Source organism: Schistocerca gregaria, chromosome 4, assembly GCF_023897955.1.
Source record: "Schistocerca gregaria isolate iqSchGreg1 chromosome 4, iqSchGreg1.2, whole genome shotgun sequence".
In the NCBI taxonomy this organism is placed as follows: Eukaryota; Metazoa; Arthropoda; class Insecta; order Orthoptera; family Acrididae; genus Schistocerca; species Schistocerca gregaria.
The window spans coordinates 756,513,138-756,533,131 of record NC_064923.1 but is presented as its reverse complement, the minus strand read 5'-3'; the positions used below and the strand labels follow the sequence as shown (position 1 = coordinate 756,533,131).

The window sequence follows — 19,994 nt, the reverse complement described above, 5'->3', positions numbered from 1 at the left end:
TATGTAGCTGAGAAATACTCAAATGAATTAACATTCTAACCTAATGCATTGCTTCTTTGCTTCAAAAAAGAAAGAAAACAGCTCAATCTTCTTCACTATCCCACAACAAAGGAACATTGGGATAAATAACTAATAACGTTAAACAGGTTACAATCATTTTTGACAATAAAACCAAGTCAGAATTTCTAAAGCACGTCGAAGCATCGCGACTTCCTCAATTCAGTCTCAAAGTTTATTAAAGTATCTTTCACTTCATTAAAATTAAGTTTCCTTACAGTATCAAGAACCTTTTTAAAATTATTATTTCAACAGCTAACCTGGACCAGAGCAACTATTTTTATATATTACACAAAACTGAATATATAAATTCTATGACCTACAGTTCCAGGATCTCAACATTGTTTCATACACGGATTTAAACTAGACTTCTAATGTATGCGACCTCATAAATCAGTTTGTGCTAATCCATGGTAATATGCTTATACAGACTTGATGCTAACAAAGCCCTCTACGATGTGTAACATAAGTTGTCGTTTACATAACTTTTATTTACAAATATGTTAGAGCTGTCATGGTTGGACTCACTATTCCAAAGATATTACAAGTAAGACATTTCACTGTAGAACATCGTTCTTGTAGTGAACCTTGAAGACAAGGTATATCAGTACATCTTTGCAGGAGATGTTTGGCTGACCTCCTATGCAGCTCTTTTCATTTACGCATCTTTAAGAAAATTGGTATCTTTCAGGAAGGAAAGGAGTTGAGAAGGAATTGGCTGTGGCCTATGCTACGGGACCAATCACTGTATTTACCTAACTGAAAATAGGAAACCACATAAAAGTGTTTTCAAGATGGCCGGCGGATAGATTCGAATCACCTCGCCTCCAAATTAGTGATTGCTAACTCAGTGCCTCAACGCTCTGAGTTTTGGGAAAAAAATTGTTGTTGTACATTGCTTCACAACAAAAGATAGAATTCGGATACTGTACGGTTTTCCTTTAATTTTGCATGTTCGATCACTTGATAGTACATGAATACATGCATAGTTTAAGGTTTAACTGTGAGTGGAAGTCTTGTCTTCAGTTATTATAGTATTAATAGATTTTGGTCGATGGGGACTGTGATGAGTGGTGAGGGTATGCGGAAGGGGGGAGGAGGCACAGGCCACTGCCGGCTCGGACGATTTGAATCAGCCCGCTGAAAAAGTCTTTTAGAAACGGAGAAACGAATGAATTGTAGAATGTGCTGTCATCATATATGTAAACAGTTACTGATCAAAGAATAGAGTGAGAGATTTGTAACTGTGTTTCATAAACGAGCTACACTTTTCAAAGTTAATTGAATGAAACTCTGCCTGACATCAATTATCAGTTGACTTTAGATCATTGTTGGCAGTAGCCCCTCAATATTCGACGGCTGTCACTTGCTTTGAGAGCATGTACGACCGTGCAGTAAGCCACAAGCTCCGTAAAAGGAAGTGTTACTGCTAGGATTACTGAAGAAGTACATGTCACGGCTAGCTTCTGATACTGAACAAGTTTCATCAAAATCCAACAACTCCCTGGCAGTGGACGAACAACTTTGCTACTGAGGTGTTGTTACGCCCGAGGAGAAAGTATCACTTACAGAGTCATGACTGATGTAAATTTATGGACATAGCAGACGCGTTGAATTGGCCGTGGTGATCTTCGAAGCGGGTCCTATTTGAGTTCGGATACGTCTCTTTCGTTTCTTCTCAAAATATTTCTGAATGTATATTTCCACGATGCTATTTCATATTTATCTTCTGATTGTAAGCAAGAACATGTCCGTAGTATACTGATCGTCCATTCCAACTAACTTCATTGCTCTCGATCAGAGTTGTGACATTGGAAGGAAACAATTCAAGTCGCATAATCAGGATGCACTATATTGTCATATATTGGCCATGTAATTATTTGTATATTGTTAAAGTTAAAGGATTTTGGAAGCCAGCAAGGACACTCCAAGATAGGAACTCAGAGAAACAATGCAGAGAGTAGGCAAAAGTGTTAGTGTTTAGCTTTCCAGAGTGAAACAGTGAGGCTGGAGCCCTGAGATCTGCAGACGTTCTGGGAAGCTGTACAAGAGGAGAAGTTTCACATCAGAGAATTAACTGGTAACTCCATCTACCACCTAGATGCTATTGTAAGGTGCCACAGATGAAATTGGTCACAAAAATGCACGTATTAGGAAATGCAGCAAGCTTGATACTTCCCCTGAGAACCACAACGTCAATGGCTTTAGACAGGTTAGTGCTACAACTGCGGTCCCCACTCATGTAAGGCCTGTGGGCGAAGCCAAGTGACGTAAAACACTGTTGTTATTGGCCATAAGAGGAAGGGCAGCTTTTAGCTGTACGCTGTTGCTGCAAGACTTGGAGTCTGTTAATGTAAAGGCCAGAATCTTCCCTACCTACTGAGTAGCAGGAAGAGAGGAATCTGAATGTAGTTGGCTAGAAGCACTCTGGAGGTAGAGAGGGTCAAATTGGTCGAAGCATGTAAAGTGCCAGTGGATTGGTGGGCCAACTGTAGGAAGGGATAAATAGCACCACAATCCTTTAAAAACGCCAGCTTAGTGTATCCAGAAGGGTTCTCAGACACATCGTTTGGACGCCAGTTCCGTATTCTTGTTTGACAGGCCTGGTAAGGCCCACCAGGTCTATTTTTCTCACTTGAAATGTTGTTCTCTCTGCTTTTGTTAGCGATCAGAACACGGATTCAAACACTGGCTTCTGTTGTGCAATCAGTTGCGTCCTTTGCATTTTCTAATGTTTAGAATTAGACTTCAGTGTAGTAGTTAGTCTGACTGCAAACACTGGTGCTAATCAGACCCTTGAGTTCCCTCCAGTCTCCTGTACTGACCATCCAATCGCGTCTCATGATCCACACATCTCGTAGGTGCCTTGTGACAGGGTTTCGCACTGATCCACACCGAGCCTGCCTTCATTGGAGGTTGTTTGTCTTTTCGCATTTGCTCCTAACCACTCGGAAGTTGCCGACTGACCACAATTCCCCTAATTTCCCTCTATCCTGCGTCAGGACACGACAGTATGCCATTTAAAAAGTCGGCAGTTTCATTTTCTTTTTATGAGACCTCATAGTTGACTGTCTTGATAACCAGCAGATGGCCTTAGCATTGATGGCTAATTATACGTTTTATCATGGGATTTATATTAATTTTCATCAAATATTGTAGTTTTCATCAAGAAAGAGCAGTACCTGCCATGGAGCAATGTGGAACTGCATCAAAGACCTCTCACAATGAAGTAATTTGGTATCAGCTTGAGGGCTGCATGATGGAACTGCTTCCGAGGTCTTATGAACCGACAGTGCGAGTAGACATCTTACGGCCACTATTTCCAGAAATTAGTGCTGGTAAATGTTCTGTCCGCAAAAAATGTCACCGTAATAGTGTTGAGATTTGTATGATAACATCACCTCTAGTTTCCTGGAGTAGATGACATCTGTAACAAATTGTTAAAACAATGTGGAGCAATTACAGCTGATGTTTTGAGTCACATATGTAATGCATCACTGACTCAGGGTATTTCTCCAGACAGGTTAAAATATGCCACTGCCAGGTCTCTCTACAAAAAGGGGGAAATCACAGATGTCAATAATTACCGACCAGTATCCTTGCTTACAGCATTTTCAAAAATCTTTGAGAAAGTAATGTACTCAAGAGTGGTTAGCCATCTCAACAGTAATGGGATACTTAGTAAATCACAGTTCGGATTTCAGAAATGCTGTTCCACTGAGACAGCAATGTACAATTTCACTGTCCACATAATAGAGCCTTTAAATAGTAAAATGTCACCATTAGGAATATTCTGTGACTTATCCAAAGCATTTGATTGTGAGAATTATGATATTGTGTTACATAAATTACAGTTCTGTGCTATAAATGGAGCAGCATATGAGTAGTTTAAGTCGTATCTACAGAACAGGAAGCAAAAAGTCCCTTTATATGCTTCAAGTGATTCAAAGGAATTTGACACTTCATCTAACTGGGGTGAAATTACATTAGGTGTTCCACAAGGTTCGATCATGGGTCCCCTCCTGTTCTTGATATATGTGAAAGATCTCCCTTCTTGTGTGAAACAAGATGGTAACTGACACTGTTTGCTGATGATACAAGCATAATTATTAATCCAGTAAAAGAAAGTTAGATAGAAAATGATACAAATAAGGTCTTTGAAAAAGTTATTAATTGGTTTTCTGCGAATTGGCTAGCTCTGAACTTTGAAAAAATATAGTACATCCAATTTTCCGCTGCAAAAAGTGTAATTCCTTCAATAAACATAACATATCAAAAAAGTCAGTAGCCAGGGTAGAGAATACTAAGATTTTGGGTGTACATATAGACGAGAATCTTAATTGTAAAATTCATATTTTGGATCTCCCAAACCATGTAGGTTCAGCAAGTTTTGCAATCAGAATAATTGCCTATTTTGAGGATGTAGAAATTAGTGAGCTAACATACTTTACATACTTCGACTCTCTGATGCCATACAGAATAATATTCTGGGGTAACTCAACACTTAGGCAAAAGGTATATACTTTTCAAAAGAAAATAGTTAGAATAATGTGTGGGGTTCATAGTCGCATATCTTGTAGCCATCTGTTTAAAAAGTTAGGAATTCTTACAAGTGCTTCACAGTACATTTACTCAGTAATGAAATTACTATAAAAAAAGAAAAAAAGCCTTGTTTCCTGTGCACATTTCTTGTGCATTTGACACGTTCCACATCATAACGGATTCTCAACGCTATTGATAAATGAAACAAGTAACTAACTAACTAACTTACGAAGTGGCTCACGTGCTGCGCAGCGGGCAGACGCAGCTGCGCATGCTGCAGCTGCGCGACGCGGCGCTGGCGGGCGAGAACGCGCTGTGGCTGGTGCGCGCCGCCGCCTACCGCAGCGCCGCCACGCTCGTCGACGTGCGCCTCGACGGCGCGCTCGGCGCCGAGCTGGACGCCATCTCGCTCACGCTGCTGCCCTTCCCGCTGCCGCACATGGTCAGCACAGAGTCACGCACACCAAGTATACTGTAGCTACCCAGTCGCAAACTGTTCGCGTACTCCACGTTTAAACAAATTGCATTAACTATCTTGTACGTATGTCGAGGCAAATTGAACCTGTCAGTGTTGTAGGTGCTTTCGCTAGTTTGTTCTCCACGTGCTGTATGCTGGATCCGTATCCACTCCCATTTACGGAGTTTATCAAATTCTTCATCGACAAGTTGTACGGCAGTTTTTATTGTCTGTTGCCTGGCTTTTAGCCTTTCATATATAGCACCTGGAGTATAGGTATGAATGGGAGCCTCATTTTTGTCCGGTATCTTCTTACGCTTGTGTAGCAAACTGTCCAACTACTTTGAGAGACGTGGCTTCGACTTGTGAGCCAGTAAGGTGGAGAACTTCCTGCACATTGTGTGGACGTGTCCATTGTTGCATTGAATTGGGATTTCAGCTTTCTAGTATGATTGCTGAGTAGCTACACAAGAGTACAACCCATAAGGATACACACAACTTTTGGAGGATATTGCCCCTGGTGCTGAATTTGACCGTAATATTAGACGAGCTTGGTAGATAGACGGAGGGTCTGTCAGCTATGACATCGATGTGTTTGGAGGTGGAGTAATAGTTTATAGTATGTACTCGTAGTTGAGTGGTCAGCGTAGATGGCTGCCGTGTGGGGGAGCTGCGTTCGGTTCCTGCTAGCGACAAGGGCTGGTACTGAGTGCACTCAGCTTCGCGATGCCAACTGAGGATCTACGTGACCGAGTACTTGTGGAAAGTCTGCAAAACCGCTTGGGCTTCCACTTGATGCTGCAACGCAGAGGATGATACGGCTCCTGATAGACGTCTATTGGGCCCTGGCAAGGAGCTAGTTTTTTTACACTTTATACTATTTCAATGAACTCTGATTTGCAGTTGACAGTTCATGTCTTTTTTGTCGAGATGGAAGCACAATTATTCTGTTTTACTTCGTCTCAGTTTGAGTCTCCACATACAATTGTACTGTCTTGAAGATCAATATCGTCTGTTTCCTCTTTATAAATGGCACATTTGTGGTGCTAATGCTTCAAGTACCCATGTTTGATTTAAAAGCTGCGAAGTGTATTCCACTGACTCCCAACATCCCTAGTGCCATACTGCAATGGTGTACTCAGCATCATTACTGGGATCAGCAGGAGGAGGCCAAATTGAATGTCTCAGAAGAATTCCGCTTCAGTACGCAGAGCGATGCTGGACACCAGTTGCTGAGGACAAACAAATAAACGTGCAGCCAGAACCAAAACACACCAGAATCCGGGAACACTAGTTTGAGCAGGTATTTTGGAAAGCACAAGAACACCATAGTCTACCTATCCAGGACGACAGTGCACCAATATGACCCATATTTTTATTGCTCCTAGATCTCCCACTTGATTTTTGTGAACAGCACACCTACCACCAAAGAACTGCCATCGTTGATGATACAATAAATGTTGTGTGAATTGAGACCTCCTGCCATATTAAACCTTTGTGCTGAATTGAAACTCGGATTTGGGACCTATTCCTTTTGCGAGCAACTGCTCTGCCAACTAGGCTACCAAAGCACTACTCACAACCCGTCCCCACAGCTTTACTTCCGCCAGTACCTCGTCTCCTACCTTCTAGGAGCGCTTGCCCATAAAAGGCAAAGGTCCTGAGTTGACTCTCGATCCACCACACAGATGTAATCTGCCAGGAGCTTTTCTATCTGCGCACACTCTGCTGGACAGCGGAAATTTTATTATCGATGTGTGAATTACTTTGTCTCAACGTCCATAGAATATGAATCACATGAAAATGTACAAGATGTTCCTATGATATGTTCTGCACTTACGGTATCGTCATGTCTTTACCACAGTCAAATCTAACTCCGAGAGCAGGATCGTTGTTTATTACCAACACCAATATACAAAGAGAACAGAACTGCCTGCTAGAGAGAGAGAGACCTGGACACCATCCTGCGATGCTAAAAACAACTACTCCACACTGCAGCGGTACAGCTTATTGTTAGGACCTCCAAACTGCGTAGAGGGCTATAATTTACCATGTTGGCACACAGTTGTTCATTGAAATATTAACAGTATTCCCTAGCGGGGACTGCCGTCTGTTTCTGAAGTTTTTGAATGTGTACAATAATCAACAAACCAAAATGTCAGCCGGCCGCGGTGGTCTAGCGGTTAAGGCGCTCAGTCCGGAACCGCGGGACTGCTACGGTCGCTGGTTCGAATCCTGCCTCGGGTATGGATGTGTGTGATGTCCTTAGGTTAGTTAGGTTTAAGTAGTTCTAAGTTCTAGGGGACTGATGACCACAGATGTTAAGTCCCATAGTGCTCAGAGCCATTTGAACCAGCCAAAATATCAAGTGTAATTCAAGAATTTAGTGCAGAAACTATTAGATCTGTGTGTGTCAAGATGAAAAGGAGCTTATAGTTTTCTTTGAAGTATCGAAGCTGTTGTGACTGACAATTCGCAATTTTTCACAAACACAACTTTTATTGATGTAAGTTCACAAGGTTGATGACTGAACTACAAACGAAAGGTAACAATCACGACGCCAATAATAGTCTCCTAATTGAAGCAAACAAAAGTTCACTTCTAATTTTCCACAAAGGTTCGTGGTAACAAACACATACTAGTAACACTCCAATTCAGAGACGAAGACGTAATCTTCAACGGTCGCAGTACACGAGATCTGCATCCAGCGTGAACTGAACTTCGGGGCTGGATCTAGTCCCTAAATAACTGTGTCCAGCCAATCAGGTTTTGGCGTAGTGATAGTTCCTGGAGGCCGTGGCTCGAGCTCCCCCTGCAGGAAGTAGTGCTCGGAAAGTCTGTTTTCCATTATCTTGTATGTAAATAGCCGATGTTCATCATGGTGCTTTTGGTACACCTGGGGCATAGACAACCACGTTCTCTGTGGTGTAATACGGGTTGCTGGCCCTCAGTGGCTACCTTGGCTCCAGTATAACAGAAGCAGGAGTGGAATAAAATGCCTGTATAATGTCAAAACACTGCAGACATCTCGTTGTCTCATACAAGTATTATAGAACCGATGTTCAAGGGAACTGCGGAATACATGAGGCAATGGAATCTGCTTAGCAATAAAGCTCAACGCAAACTATTTGCTATAACATAGTAAAGTGTCAACTGAGCTTTCTATATACCTATGTGAGTGTCAGGATGATCTCCATGGAGTGGACTAACCAGTAGATCCCTCCCGGTCGGTAGATATGTTTTAATAAAACTGTAGTGCAACGGATTAATGATAGAGAAAGTATGGTCCTAGCAAACAAGACACATGATAGGTGATGAAAAGAAATAATGGTACCAAATATTAAAAATTTGTTATGAAGTTCTCTGCTAACACTTAGACGAAAATGAATTGATCACATAATCTGTTCGAGATTGAAAAATACAGAGAACTTTAAAACTAACAATTAATGACTTACAATAGTTCTAATATAACATATAAATAACGTGGCAAAGACCAGACACGTTAGGTGAACTAGAGAGACTGGCATTGCAAGTTAGATAAGGAAAGAAAAAATTGTGGTGGACAGCTGGCTGATTGCGCCAGAAGACCGGAAAACTACGACATCCAAACATCATCACTGGTTCAGTCATGACTGAGCGCTCATTCACGCAAGAAAAGTATAAGATTCGCAGAACCTGTTTGGCCCGAACAATGTGCGTACAAACGATCGATAAGCCTTCAATTTTTGAAGATGGTCTGCATATTATAGCATAGAAAGACAGATTTAATAAACTTTTGGCAATGTTCGCTCGCTGTGTTTTTTAGAGTTTTCTGTGCGTTGAAGTCATTTAGTAAATTTCGTGCTTAAGTTTTCAGCTGATGGTTCTTATTGTTTCTAGTGAATATTTCAGTAAAATTTTCATTCAGTGTTGTAACTTCGTTGAGTGTTGCAGTGGTCCCTTGAATATTTGGTTTTAGCTAATAATTTTGAGAAGTTTTGTTGGTATTTGTATTAGCTGTGGTGTTGTAGTATTAATAAAAGTACACTACTGGCCATTAAAATTGCTATACCAAGAATAAATGCAGATGATAAACGGGTATTCATTGGACAAATTATTATACTAGAACTGACATGTAATACCATTTTCACGCAATTTGGGTGCATAGATCGTGAGAAATCAGCACCCAGAACAACCACCTCTAGCCGTAATAACGACCGTGATACGTCTGGGCATTGAGTCAAACAGAGCTTGGATGGTGTGTACAGGTACAGCTGCCCATGCAGCTTCAACACGATACCACAGTTCATCAAGAGTAGTGGCTGGCGTATTGTGACGAGCCAGTTGCTCGGCCACCATTGACCAGACGTTGGTCAGAGAGAGATCTGGAGAATGTGCTGGCCAGGGCAGCAGTCGAACATTTGCTGTATCCAGAAAGGCCCGTACAAGACCTGCAACATGCGGTCGTGGATTATACTGTAGAAATATAGGATTCGCAGGGATCGAATGAAGGGTAGAGCCACGGGTCGTAACACATCTGAAATGTAACGTCCACTGTTCAAAGTGCCGTCAATGAGAACAAGAGGTGACCGAGACGTGTAACAAATGGCACACCATACTATCACGCCAGTATGGCGATGACGAATACACGCTTCCAATGTGCGTTCACTGCGATGTCGCCAACCACGGATGCGACCATCATGATGCTCTAAAAACTCAACCTGGATTTATCTGAAAACGTGACGTTTTGCCATTCGAGCACCCAGGTTCGTCGTAGAGTACACCATCGCAGGCGCTCCTGTCTGTGATGCAGCGTCAAGGGTAACCGCAGCCATGGTCTCCGAGCTGATGGTCCGTGCTGCTGCAAACGTCGTCGAACTGTTCGTGGAGACGGTTGTTGTCTTGCAAACGTCCCCATCTGTTGACTCAGGGATCTAGACGTGACTGCACGATCCGTTACAGCCATGCGGATAAGATGCCTATCTCGACTGCTAGAGATACGAGGCCGTTGGCATCCAGATCGGCGTTCTGTATTACCTTCCTGAACCCACCGATTCCATATTCTGCTAATAGTCACTGGATCTCGACCAACGCGAGCAGCAATGTAGCGTATTATAAACTGCAATCACGATAGGCTACAATCCGATCTTTGTCAAAGTCGGAAACGTGATGGTACGCATTTCTCCTCCTTACACGAGGCATCACAACAACGTCTCACCAATCAACGCCGGTCAATTGCTGTTTGTGTATGAGAAATCGGTTGGAAACTTTCCTCATGTCATCACGTTGTAGGTGTCGCCACCACGTCATTGTCGTGGTGTAGCAATTTTAATGGCCGGTAGTGTAGTTGCTTTCTTAGTAGACGGAGAATTTCGAGACCGCTATTGCTAGTTCTATAAATAATTCTGCTCGTGTAACTGAACAATGTAACCTAGATGTGTATTTATTTCAGTAACTGTAAAATTTTACCACGAGAAAAGTGTGGGCTCTGTCGTGGGTTTGTGGGTAGTAGGATTTGTTCAAAGTATTTTCATTGCGGGGGAATGCAATGGAGAATCATGTGATCATTCTAGCGGGATCCTCTCCTATGAATGCATAATCTGTCGTAGAAATAAGTTGTCAGAGGAGCAGGAGAAAAAGATCTGTACACTTCAGGTGCAGTTACCACGCGCAAAGGAGGAACTAGATAGGCTGAGGAGGGTGAAGGGTGGTGGGGGACGGGAACTGGCAGTTGGCAATAAGGCAGCTAGGAGGAGGAGGTATTCAGACAGTTATACTTTATGTGTATGCAATAGATTTGACCAACTGTCAGAGTTGAGTGGAGAGGAGCCTCATGTAGCTGTAGATCTAGGGAACATGCAGCAGTCCTCAGCAGCCGGGAGGCCTAGGTCTGTTGCAAAGTCTAACAGAAAGAAGATGGTTCTGCTGCTAGGTAGTTGGCATGGTAGAGGCTTAGGCCAGCAGTCGTAGAAAGTGTTGGGGAGTGAGTACCAGGTCACCAGCATTGTGAAGCCTAGTGCAGGGTTGGCTCAGGTGACTGACAGCATAGGGGAGTTATGTAGGAATTTTACAGAGGAAGATCAGGTAGTGAAAGTGGGCGGAGCAGGCAAGGGTCTTGATAGGTATGGGGAATATGATGTAGGTGGTAATCTGGTAAAGATAGCTACTCAGACTGGTGGCATTAGTGTGCATTTCATGCAACTGTTTCAGCGTCATGATAGGCCTCATCTTAATACGGCTGTCAGGTGCGTTAACATGGGGCTGTAGAGGGCGCTGGTGACAGAGGGCTTGGGTCACATTTCAATGGTGCCAGCTGGGTCTATCGGTACATCTGCATCTACATCTACATCCATACTCCGCAAGCCACCTGACGGTGTGTGGCGGAGGGTACCCTGAGTACCTCTATCGGTTCTCCCTTCTATTCCAGTCTCGTATTGTACGTGGAAAGAAGGATTGTCGGTATGCTTCTGTGTGGGCTCTAATCTCTCTGATTTTATCCTCATGGTCTCTTCGCGAGATATACGTAGGAGGGAGCAATATACTGCTTGACTCTTCGGTGAAGGTATGTTCTCGAAACTTTAACAAAAGCCCGTACCGAGCTACTGAGCGTCTCTCCTGCAGAGTCTTCCACTGGAGTTTATCTATCATCTCCGTAACGCTTTCGCAGTTACTAAATGATCCTGTAACGAAGCGCGCTGCTCTCCGTTGGATCTTCTCTATCTCTTCTAATAATAATGTTTTACTAGGCATGGTCTGAATCTCAATAGGTATGGGAAGGGGAGGCTAGCAAAGCTTATAGGTGACAGTGAAGTGGGTGGTGGTGGGATCACTCATGGAAAAATACCTGTACTCGTTGGTGTTAGAGCTGCACCTTTTTTAGGTTATAGTCAGCTGATAGGTATACCTCCTTAAATTTATTAGAGATAAGGTTAGTGAACTGCCTATAGATGTTGACTCTCAAATTATTAGCATGTCGGAGCACCAGTTAAATAATTTGACAATTCAGAGGATTCCTTTACAGGATACAGGTTGGCTGGCTGTTTTTCAAGGAGTTCATTGCGGGGTGGGGGAGTGGCTATGTACATTAAAAACAGTATTCCATTTGAGTCCATAGAAGTATCATGGCACTGCACTGAAAAGAAATTTGAATGTTGTGCAGCAGCAGCTGAATTTAGTGAAACTTAACTTCTAATTGTTGTTGTGTGATTTCAGGACATTTGTGCTCAGACTAGAGAGGGTTGTTGATTCACTTTGTAGGAAGTACCAGAAATTAGTTATATGTGGTGACTTCAATATAAGTTTTGTATATGATGGTGCAAGAAAAAAGATGTTGGGAGTTCTAAATTCATATGATCTGATGCAGACTGTGTTTTTCCAACTAGGTTGCAGGGGAACAGTAGCACAGCCCTAGACAAAATTTTGTTCATTCTTCATTACTAGATGGGCATTCTGTTAGTAAAAGAGTGGATGGCCTTTCCGACCATGATGCACAAATTTTAACGTTAAAAGCCTTTTGTACTCAAAAAAAGTCACATGTAATTACAAACTATATAGGAAAGTTAATCCAACACCAATAGAGAGTTTTTTAAACCTTGTCAAGGAACAAAAGTGACAGGAAGTTTAGAGTGCCAATAACAAAGATGATAAATATAATTATTTCCTTAACACATAGCCCATGATCTTTGGGAGCTGCTTTCCGTTAGAACATTTTAAACGGGGTTCTAGCAGTAATAGGCAGTCTGAGTGGCTGGCTAGTGGGATAAGGATATCACATAGAACAAAGTGGGAAGTAGTCATAATCAAGCTACAGTAGCCCATTACAAACAGTATTGTAAGGTGCTTAAAAATGTTATTAGGAAGGCAAAGAGTATGTGGTATACAAATGGAATAGCTAATTCACAGGATCAAATTAAAACTATATCACAAGGTTGACGATATAAAGTCAGCTCGTAGTAAAAATATTTCTGTTACTGGTAAATCAGATATATTTACAGTATTTAACAATCATTTTCTGAGCGTTGCTGGTGAATTAAGTAAAAGTTTAGTTTCTACAGGAAATCATATAACTTTCTTGGTAAATGCCTTTCTGAGGCTGATGTCTGAAATACTCCTCTGTGATACTGACAAGGGGGAGATTGAGTCAATAATTAAATCGCTTAAGACTAAGGACTCTCAAGATTATGATGGAGTGCAGAATATTAAATCACTGTGCTGCACATGTTAGCCCTGTATTTAGCCATATTTCTAATTTTTCCTTTAGAAATGGTCAGTTTCCTGATCGATTAAAGTACTCAGTAGTAAACCCGCTTTATAAAAAGGGAGAAGGGATGCTGCAGACGATTTTAGACCTATTTTTATGCCAACAGTGTTTGGTAAAGTTATCGAGAAGTTTGTGTATGTAAGGATAAGTGATCGTTTTATATTGGGCGACTTGCTATCAAATGTGCTATCAAACGTACAGTTCGGCTTTATAAGTCGTATAACAACTAAAAATGCTATATTCTCCTTTGTATGTGAGGTACTGGATGGGTTTAACCAAAATTTTCGAACGCTAGGCATATTTCTTGATTTAACTATGGCGTTTGATTGTGTTGATCACAAGATATTAGTCCAGAATTTGGACCGTTATGGAATACGGGGAGTAGCTCACAATTGGTTCACCTCTTACTTTAACATCAGACGGCAAAAGGACTTAGTCACAACGTTGAGAATGGCTGTGATGTGGTGTCTGAGTGGAGTACGGTCAAGTAGGGGGTGCCCCATGGATCAATGTTGGGGCCACACCTTTTCCTTATATATGTAAATGGTATGCCCTAACTCTAAAATATTTCCGTTTTCTGATGACAGTAGCTTGGTAGTAAAGAATGTTGTGTGGAACATTGGCTCGGTTGCAAATAGTGCAGTTCATGACCTAAGTTCATGGCTTGTACAAAATAAACTAACGCTAAATCACAGTCAGACTCAGTTTTTACAGTTTTTACAGTTTTTAACACACAATTCAACAAAACCTGACATTTGAGTCCCACAGACTGGACATATTATTAGTGAACCTGAACAGTTGAAATTTCTAGGTGTTCAGATAGATAGTAAACTGTCGTGGAAAGCCCACGTTCAGGATCTTGTTGAAAGACTTCATGCTGCCATGTTTACGATTCGAGCGGTATCTGAAGTAAGTGATCGTTCGACACGCAAATTAGTCTACTTTACTTATTTTCATTCGCCTATGTCGTATGGTATTATATTTCGGGGTAACTCTTACCATTCTAAAAGGATATTTTTGGCTCAGAAACTGGCGGTTCGGGCAATAAGTGGTGTAAGTTGACGAACCTCTTTTCGACCCCTGTTCACGAGTCTCAGTATTTTGATATTGGCCTCTTAATATATATATTCCTTAATGTCATTTTCTGTTAACCATATTAGCTTATTCCAAACAATAAGCAGCGTTCACTCAGTTAATACTCGGCAGAAATCAAACCTGCCTTTGGGTCGGACTTCCTAAACTCTTGTGCAGAAAGGTGTGCACTATGCTGCTGCATCCATTTTGAATGAGCTCGAATGAGCTCGAATTCGAAAATCTTAGCAGTAATCCAGTAAACTGAAGAGTTTCGTCATGGGTCACTATTTCTGTTCTGTTGAGGAGTTCCTTGAAAAATTAAGCTGATTCTTGTTGTATTGTTAATTGCGTTTATTCATGGATTGACTTTATTGGCTCATTAACATTTTATTTTTGTCTGTTATTACTTTTCTGTTGCAGTTTCATGTACTGACACGTTCCATGACTTTGGAGATTTGCTCCTGAGTTTGATCCTATGGAACTCGACATGTAAATAAATAGAGTCGTGTTATGCTGCTCTCTGCAGCACATCAGCTGCTGATTGTGGCAACGTACCTTCTTTGCATTTGCGGGCAAAGCGTTCTTCTCAACCTCTGAGGACCCGGTGCTTCTCTCCAGTCTTCTACTCAGAGATCCCAAATAAATTGTTTCCCACTGAATCCGACTCCTCTCCCCTCTCTTGTAAGCCCGTCCGATTCCCATACACCAATAAAAGCCCTTAAAAATTCGGGCCAATGATTTTGTCGTTAACATAGTAGCTGACTTCCCACCTGGTCCAAGTTGTACGATGTAAACCAATCGTTTAACGCACACTAGCGTAGTCCTGAAACAGTCCTACTCTTCAGTTAAATTTTTCACTTCAGCCAATCTGCTTGCCTTCACGTCTGAATTTCTCGGAAAAAAAGACGCCCTGACTGCCTTTCCTCTGGTCCTCTTACAACATTTTAGGTAGGAGGTTGTTCACCCCACTCTTTTACAAAGGCAGAAAAGAATTTCTGAACCCAAATGTGACTTCATCGCTCCTCACAGGACACAGAGATCTGTTTTTGCGACTTACTTCTCACTCCACTGCATTCTAGGAAGGTGACCCTCAGGCTAAAACAAAGTTCTTTTTAAATGTGTTTTAGCTGGATGGCACAGCTTCCATCCCATATTGTGCAGAATGCATTATGAGAAAAATTTGTGGAAGGCGATTGTCTGACACACAACGTAAACAGTTCGTTGTACCTGCAGTGAGTGGGCTCTTGTCCCCATCCACTCTCTTTCAGCTCGTGGAAGGTGAGCCGAAACTCACGGGAGGGCTTGAACTGCAACTCTCTTCCTCGCCTGGCTCATCATTGTTCCAGATTAACTACAGAAATCTTAAATGCTGAGCTCCCACCAGTAAAAATGGTTCAAATGGCTCTGAGCATTATGGGACTTAACATCTGAGGAGGTCATCAGTCCCCTAGAACATAGAACTACCTAAACCTAACTAACCTAAGGACATCACACACATCCATGCCCGAGGCAGGATTCGAACCTGCGATCGTAGCGGTCGCGCGGTTCCAGACTGAAGCGCCTAGAACCGCTCGGCCACAGCGGCCGGCCCCACCAGTAAAGAGAAGGCTTAATCCTTGCAATAACCGAGATTACTTATTTGCAGCATTAAATATTTATTAATTGTCAGGAATAGAACTCAGATTGTGATGAATGTAATTAATTATAAATGAAATAGATGTGGCAGTCCAACAATGGACTGACTGACATGTACCAACATACATGTGTGAAGTATTACGCAACAGCACACTATCTATTGTCTAGCCCTCCAGAACATATCAATAAATGTAACCCAATATGTTTACTGATAGTTTATTTATCCTCGTAACAAAAAGATATTTCAGCGCAAGGTCCCCACTATTGGTCAGCCGGCTGTCTGACAGGGGAAAGACAAAACACTTGCAATGTGAAAAGCCAATACTGTAATTCTTACATGCGTTATTGGCTTCTTGATTGCGTTTTTTCTTTTGTGGCTATAGCTACATACTTTGTCCACACTTATCTTGTATTGTACTTTGACTAAGAGATGTGTGAGTGGACGACTTTAGTAGCGTGTAATATGGGAAATTCTCATAGCTCCAAACTATTAACTAAAAATGTTGCTAAACAGAGCCAATATGAAACTTAATGTCACGTTCTGTAATTCTGTGTGCTTTTTTTTTAAATAAATTACTTTCAGCCACTAACTGATTAAGTTGCAAACAACGAGCCAGTAGACTCACCTATTGTTCTACAGTAGATATCAGCTCTTTAATTGTCAGAGGCCATCCCATCGCAGATGGAACGTGTCATTACTAATATTATGTATTTCCCATTCTGTCACAGGAGCTGAACGAAATGAAACAATTGTCTCCAGTTCTCTAGGTGCAGCGTAATATAATTCATTATGTTCCTAAAGTAATATTTGCCTAACACTTTTATTTTCAGAGATATTTCGATGAACTTTCTACATAAGAATTATACGGTATCCACCACGAAAAAACGGAGAATTAAAAAAAGAAAGTGAATTAAAAGCCAGTTATATTAATTTCCATGAAATGATATGCATCTCACTTAGCTAAATAGATATTCCTGACTAATCTCTTGGACAAGAAAGTGTGGTATTGTCTGACACGGATTAAGCCACTTGTTGTACCTGTAGGCTTTGATGAGACAAGGGGACCTAGGAGGCAACCAGTAGGGAAGACAGATGGGCTACTATAGCTGCACATAATGCCCCAGTGTGTCTGATGGCAGGTCTTCTGCATTCGCACAGGGAAACCCAGGGCTTTACAACACTGGACACTCCTGGGATGCTGTTGAGATAGGTGGGATATTTTCTGACCCTATTGCAGTCTGCATTTTGCGAGATAATTGCCAAAAGAAGGGGAGAGACGGTGGTAAAGACTACAAGGGATGTGCCTCTACACTAAGGTGACAAACGTCATGGGATAACGATGTACAATTGCCGGTAGTACCGCTTACACAAGGTGTAAAAAGTGTATTGGTGGAGCTGTTACTTATACTCAGGTGATTCACGGGAAAATGTTTTCGACGTGATTGTGGCCGAACGACAGAAATTAACAGACTTTGAACACGGAATGTTAGTTTGAGCTAGACACATGGGACATTCCTTTTGGTATATTGTTAGGGATTTGAGTATTCCCAGATCCACAATGTCAAGAGTGTGCCGAGAATACCAGGTTTCAGGTATTACGTCTCACTACAGACAGCAGCGGCGTTTGCGTACAGTTGACAGTACTAACAGATAAGCAGCACTGACTGAAGTGTCAGCAACTGTCAATGTGGCACGTACGACGAACATGCGGCGAAATGTGCTGTTAATGCGGTATGGCAGCAGACGACCGACACGAGTGCCTTTCCTAATAGCACGACATCATCTGCAGTACCTCTCCAGGGCTCCTGATCCTATCGGTTGGGCCCTAGGCCATAAACCGTGGCTTGGACAGGCAAATTCCGGTTTCAGTTGGTAGGAACTGATGGTAGAGTCGAGTGTGGCACCGACCCCACGAAGCCATGGACTCAAGTTCTGAATGGGGCACTGTGCAAGCTGTTGGTAGCTCCACAATGCTGCGGGCTGTGTTTACGTCGAAATGACTGGGTCCTCTGATAATCTTGGGTGCTTGGAAACCATTTGCAGCCATTCATGGACTTCATGTTCCCAAACAATGATGAAACCTATATGGATGATAATGCGCCGTGTCATGGGGTCACAACTGTTCACGATTGGTTTGACCATACTGGAGAATTCCAGCGAATGATTTGACCCCCGATGTCGCCCATAATGAATATCACGGAACATTTTATGGGACAGAATCGAGAGGTCAGTTTGTGCACAAAATCCTACACTGATAAGGCTTTGACGCTTATGAACAGCTATAGATGTAGCATGGCTCAATATTTCTCTACAGGACTTCCAGCGAGTAGTCCATGCCACGCCGAGTTGCTGCACTCATCCGGACAAAGGAGGTTCGACATGATATTAGGAGGTATCCCATGACTTTGTCACCAGAGTGTGATTAAATTGATAATTAGCGTGTGCTGTCGAGCGTGTTGTCATATGTGCTTATAGTGATGACCTGTAGCTTGCGGAGAGCGGGTGGGACAAGACGGGCGTGTGCGGCAGGCGCTGCACCCGCTGCGGTCGCTGCGCAGGCTGTCGCTGTCGCCGTGCCAGCTGTGCGACCACCTGCTGGGCGCGCTGCCCGGCTCCCTGGTGCTGCTGGTGCTGGTGGCGCGGCGCGACGACCCGCCCGACCCCTGCCTCGTCTCCACCGACGCCTGGACCGCCGTCTCGCGCCGCCTGCCCGCGCTCACGATCGAGCTCGTGCTCGGTGAGTGTGGGGCCGAGCTGTGCGCTGGGCCTGAGCCACGACCGCCGCTCTCCTACCTCGCAAACTCCAGAGGAACTCACCTGAATACTGTGTGGCACTGGCACGAAAGATAGGATAGTGTGTGGCAGAGAGGATAATGCACGGAAACGGCTCAGCCACGGCCTAGGGCACGCTGTTGCAACGTTGCCCCATTGGGAAAGGACGCCCCTCGTGATTCCTGGGGTCAGCTGTAGGTAGTGTAGTCCAGCTGGCCAAACTGCACACATTCTGTGCACATGAGCGCAGCAACCACCCCTACTAGTCTGTGCTCAGCCAGTGCAGTAAAACTGAATATACTACAAGCAACACAACTGGGTGCAGATCGTAATACGCTGCTGCAGCTCTACAAAGCCCTCGTGCTGTCCCGACTGGAGTATGGGAGTGTGGCGTATGGCTCACCGTCGCCCTCAGCGTTGCAACTGCTGGACCCCATTCAGCACTGTGGGGTTCGACAGGCGACAGGAGCATTCCGAAACAGTCGTGTTAATAGCCTAATTGCTGAGGCTGGGGTTTCTCCGCTTCGCGTCTGGCCTTAACAACTCTTAGCCAACTATGCTGCCCACGTCCGTTGTTCTCCCCGTCACCCTAACCACCTTCTCCTTTTCGCTGATGCGGCAGTCCATATCCCACACCGGCCGCCGCGATCAGGCCATACAATTGGGATCCGTGTTTGGTCACTCCTTAGTGAACTCGTGTCTTTGCCTCCTTTTCAGGTCAACCCACATACACCACCTTGGTGTATTCGTCGGCCGCAGCCTCGGCTGGACCTCTCACGATGGCAAAAAGATTCAGATCCTCCTGCAGTCTTGTGCCGCCAGGTTCTTGCTCTCCTAGACGCATCCCGTGACTCTTATCTATACCGATGGCTCGATGGTTGATGGCCGTGTGGGGTAGCTTATGCTCATGCGGACTATGTCGACCAGCGCTCCTCGTCGGAAGGCTGCAGTGTTTACACCGCAGAACTGACAGCCATTTTTCGTGCCCTTGAGCGTATTCGTACCAGTACTGGAGAGTCCTTCGTCATTTGCAGTAACCCTCTCAGTAGTCTACAGGCTCTTGACCAGTGCTACCCACGCCATCCCACTGTTGTTGCCATCCAGGAGTCCGTTCACGCTCTTGAACAGCGTGGACGTTCGGTGGTGTTCATATGGACCCCGGGACACGTTGGGATAGCGGGAAACGAACTCGCCGGCAAGTTAGCCAAAGAAGCTAC

General features: G+C 43.4%; 1 protein-coding gene across 1 annotated transcript in view; it reads left to right on the top strand.

The window, feature by feature from the left end:
- Positions 1 to 19,994, top strand: part of LOC126267903 (uncharacterized) — a 171,494-nt gene that overhangs the window by 136,826 nt on the left and 14,674 nt on the right. Inside the window, exons 4-5 of the mRNA XM_049973213.1 lie at positions 4,852 to 5,041; positions 18,535 to 18,742. Coding sequence (XP_049829170.1) covers positions 4,852 to 5,041; positions 18,535 to 18,742 — 398 coding nt within the window. The remainder of the gene's footprint in view (positions 1 to 4,851; positions 5,042 to 18,534; positions 18,743 to 19,994) is intronic.